This window comes from Aplysia californica, unplaced genomic scaffold, assembly GCF_000002075.1.
Source record: "Aplysia californica isolate F4 #8 unplaced genomic scaffold, AplCal3.0 scaffold01045, whole genome shotgun sequence".
Lineage (NCBI taxonomy): Eukaryota > Metazoa > Mollusca > Gastropoda > Aplysiida > Aplysiidae > Aplysia > Aplysia californica.
The window spans coordinates 185,961-190,018 of NW_004798315.1; the positions used below are offsets into that span (position 1 = coordinate 185,961).

General features: G+C 44.3%; 1 protein-coding gene across 2 annotated transcripts in view; it reads right to left on the reverse strand.

The window, feature by feature from the left end:
- LOC101857452 (flotillin-1) overlaps positions 1 to 4,058 on the reverse strand; it is a gene marked incomplete in the record, with an annotated part of 39,567 nt that overhangs the window by 12,385 nt on the left and 23,124 nt on the right. The window contains 1 exon segment of one of the 2 annotated variants that reach the window (XM_013089786.2): positions 3,173 to 3,268. Coding sequence (XP_012945240.1) covers positions 3,173 to 3,268 — 96 coding nt within the window. 2 annotated transcript variants of the gene reach the window in all.

Below are 4,058 nucleotides of genomic sequence, written 5' to 3' on the forward strand. Positions count from 1 at the left end.
CCCCCCAAAAAAAACCTACAGACATAAACATGACAGACAAAAAAAACCCAGACAAAAGTAAAAATAAATTTGGGTGGTTCCCATAAGGGGGTCTAAATTTGGTCTCACTTTCAGTAGTAAAAGAGTTTTTACAGCCCTTGCAACACGAAAAGGTCATGTAGGTGTCGAAGATTGGAAGCGTTACCTTTTTCTTTGTAGGTTACACTCTGGCGACATCTCTAATCTTCGGCACATATAGCAGAAAAAATTTGTTTTAGTTTTAGTAAGAGTTTTACGGCACTTGCAACACATTAAGGTCATATAAGTGCCGAGGATCAGAGGTGTTACAAGAGAGTGTTTGTGTTGGAAGTGCCATAAAACTCTTATTGCACTAAAACTTGTAAAGAAACAACCCAAAACAAGAGACAAGAGATGTACATCAACAAAATGACAGTCTGTTAGTGCGGACAGACAGACACAAAGACAGATGACACAGACAGACAGAGAGACAAACAGACAGACAGAGAGACACAACTGTTTTTTTCTCTTCAGTTTGATAAAAGGTTTTTTTTGCTGCGTAAGGTCAAATGAGCCCGTGGAACACAAGTTGGTTATATTCACGTTTGCAAATGACAATGGTTGAACATGTAAAATCATACTATAACAACTTCTGTTTTAAAATTAAAAGCATTAATTAATGTGTTTAAAATAACACCAATCACATTTTGGAGTAAAAACTGGAGGCCTTTATAAAAACTGAAAATTCTGTTGGGATCAATGATGGAGACCAAATTTTTCGAAGCATTAATTTGAGTTTTAAAAAAGTAAAATAAAATACTAGACACAAGAGAAGGAAAGAAAAGAAGTAAACCTACCCCCACCCTCCACCTACCCCCACCCTCCACCTACCCCCACCCTCCACCCACCATCTTTTGCTTTTTTTAGGTAGAGGTTTTACGGCGCTCGAAACTTCATAAGGTCATATGAGCGCCAGAAGATTAGAGGTGTTACAAGTGAGTAACAAACATAAAAAAGGAGAGGAGATAAGGACGATAGATCTATGTTTGATAGGAAAGAAAATGACCCCAGGATGTACGGATAGGGAAAAGCGCACGACTCCGCCATACGCCCTTTAGAAAAGTGACCTATGAGAGAGCCTTGCACTTCAGGGGTGATTTGTTTCTAACCGTCTCTCTCCCACCAACACACAAGAGTTGTACACGCCTTCATATGACACACAAACACACACACACATGGCACGGCTGGCACAGCTATCGTAGCAAGCAAGAACTGACCAAAAACATCACGACAAAATTGGACGGGTAGGAATCCACAGTACCAAAAGGTGTCACTTTCACTTAAAATTAAAAATTTTTAAAAACAATGAAAATTTGACTTTAAAAAAAAAACAAAAAACCCCAAAACTAACAAAATAAGTCCCAATGATAAATACCCAAGAAACTGAATATTTAAGAGGTTACAAAGAGGTCAGTCTGAAGATCACCACAAATTGATGCGTTTTTCATTTGAATGCAAGAATATGTTGTTCCGAAGTCTATTTTAATTTCATTAAAGAATTTTCCAGCACTTGCGGAACAAATAACCTAGGTCGTATAAATGCCTAAGAAAAGGGTTTACAAGAAAGTAACAAACATAAAAAAACAGGAGAGATAAGGATGAATGTTCGGCAGGAAAAAAGGAGTAAACCCACACCAGAGCACCTGCCAACCACCCCCCACATATACTTTGTTCTTGATTTAGTTACAAGAGATAGAAAACACGACAGGAACATCGTCGATTCCCGCGACTTGTTAAAAGAAATAAAAATGTCACCACATCTGGGTCACCGCATCATATTACTCTATGTCCACATCTTCTTTTGAAAATAACCCCCCCCCCCAAAAAAAAACCAATTGGGTGGTCGGCGGATGCTCTGGTGAGGCTTGCTCTATCTTTCCTATCAAACATATATATATCATTCTTATCTCCCCTCCTTTTTCTTCTCTGTAGGCCATTCTCCAATAACCCCTGTAATCTGCAGAACTTACGTGAGCTATTTACGAAGCAAGAGTTGCTTAACTTATTAGAACTCAACACTTTGCAGTCGCACAGCCAGCAGTACAAAATACCCCATCTGGTCACCCAGCCAGGAGAACGACAGCAACGGACTTCTTAGGCCTGGCGCCGCATAGCTGCGTCGGGTGACCGGAGTGGACCATTTTCACTGCTGCATTATTGCTGCGAGTGACCGCAAAGTGTTAGAAGAGATTTGTTCTATTTCAGTACTCGTCAAAGTGACACCCTTTGAGACCAGGAAAAGAACAGTCCACACAGAACACAGACAGGTAAAGGGTGAGCACATGTAGAGCTACAAGGAGGGGTGAGGGGGTACGGGGGGTGAGCACATATAGCTACAACAAGGAGGGGGGTGAATGGGTGCGGAGTGAGCAGACAGGATGATGCCACACACACAGAGAGAGACAGAGCAGTGGGAACCCTTCTCACAATTATCAAAGATGGATGGACGCTGTGTGTCATGAACACATGTTATGAATATATACATTGCGAATACGCTCTGTATGCGTTTTGTACATATATGTGTTATGAATATAATATGTTTTGTGTATTGTGTATAATATACGTCATGAATATGTTTTGTGTGTTATTAATATTATGTGTTAGTGTTAGGAATATCAGTTATGCATATATATATTATGAATATGGAGAATGTGCAAGTGTTATGAACAACTTATATGTATGTATTATATATGTGTCTGAATGTGTGTGTGTTTGTGCATGCGTATGCGCCTACACTAAAGACTGCATTTGTGGACCTGTGATTGATGAGCACTTCTGGAAAGCACTGCGTATGTGTGTGAGAATGTGTGTGTGTGTGTGTGTGTGTGAGTTTCTGTGTGTGTGTGTTTCTGTGCGTGTGTGTGTGTATGTGTGTGCGCACGTGTGTGTGTGTGTGTGTGAGTGTGTTTCTGTGTGAGTGTGTTTCTGTGTGTGTGTGTGTGTGTGTGTATGTGTGTGCGCACGTGTGCATGTGTGTAGAAGCAAAAGACCACTCCAACCTCCAAACACGTCAAGCGCCCAGTCCAGGGAGCACCACTCACTGACCGGAACAGACCAGTTCACACCGGCACAGACAGACAGAGAGAGAGAGAGGGGGGGGAAGCAAGATCTGTACCTTAATCCCCGAGTCTTTCTGAGCCTCTGCTTCGCCTATCCTTGCATCTCTCTTCACCTGAGCTGTCCGCGCCATGCCCAGTGATTTCAGGTACAGCTTGAGTCAAACACACACACACGCACGAACGCACGTAGCACCCACGTACGTACGCACACACACACACACGCCAAACGTGTGTGGGGGGTGGTGGTGGCGGTGGTGGGATTGACGAGGGCGTGGGTGATGATGTAGTGAAGATATGGGCAGCAGCGACAGCCAGGGTAGAGGCAGTCCGCGGAAGATTGGATTTTTTTTTTCGATTTTTTTTAAAAACCAGAAAAGGGGGGGACCATGGGGGGTTGGGGGGAGGAGGAGGAGGGGGAAACGAGAAGAAGAAGAAAAAAAAAAGTGCGTGATAAGCAACATGTTTGTGAGGACACAAGGGGGAGTCAGGCTTCCCCTGACCAGCGGCGGTCAAGCAGTGTGATGGCGGGCGGTCAGTCTGAGAGCTGGTGACCTCCGGGCCTTCCGACATGCTGAGGAGCCCTGTGGACGTCACGGCCCGGCTGTAGATAGACGTATGTCGCTAGGGGGAGGGGGGAGGACGTATGTCGCTAAGGGGGGAGGGGAGAGGATGGCTGAGGGGTGGGAGGGGGCCACGAGACAGCAGGCTTGCCAACTTCTTCAAAAACCCAGACAGGAGGAGACATCCAATGTTACGACATCGGATTACGCAACAACGAAGACAAAATTACATCGAGTGGGACTGGTTTTAGCACAGTCTTGTCACAAAATGTCCCCCCTTAAATTCCTCCATTGCCGAAATCGGGACAGCGGAAATTTGGGACAGCAGTTGGCAAGCCTGGGGTTAGGACTTGGAGGTTTGTGGGTTCGAACCCCCCCCCCC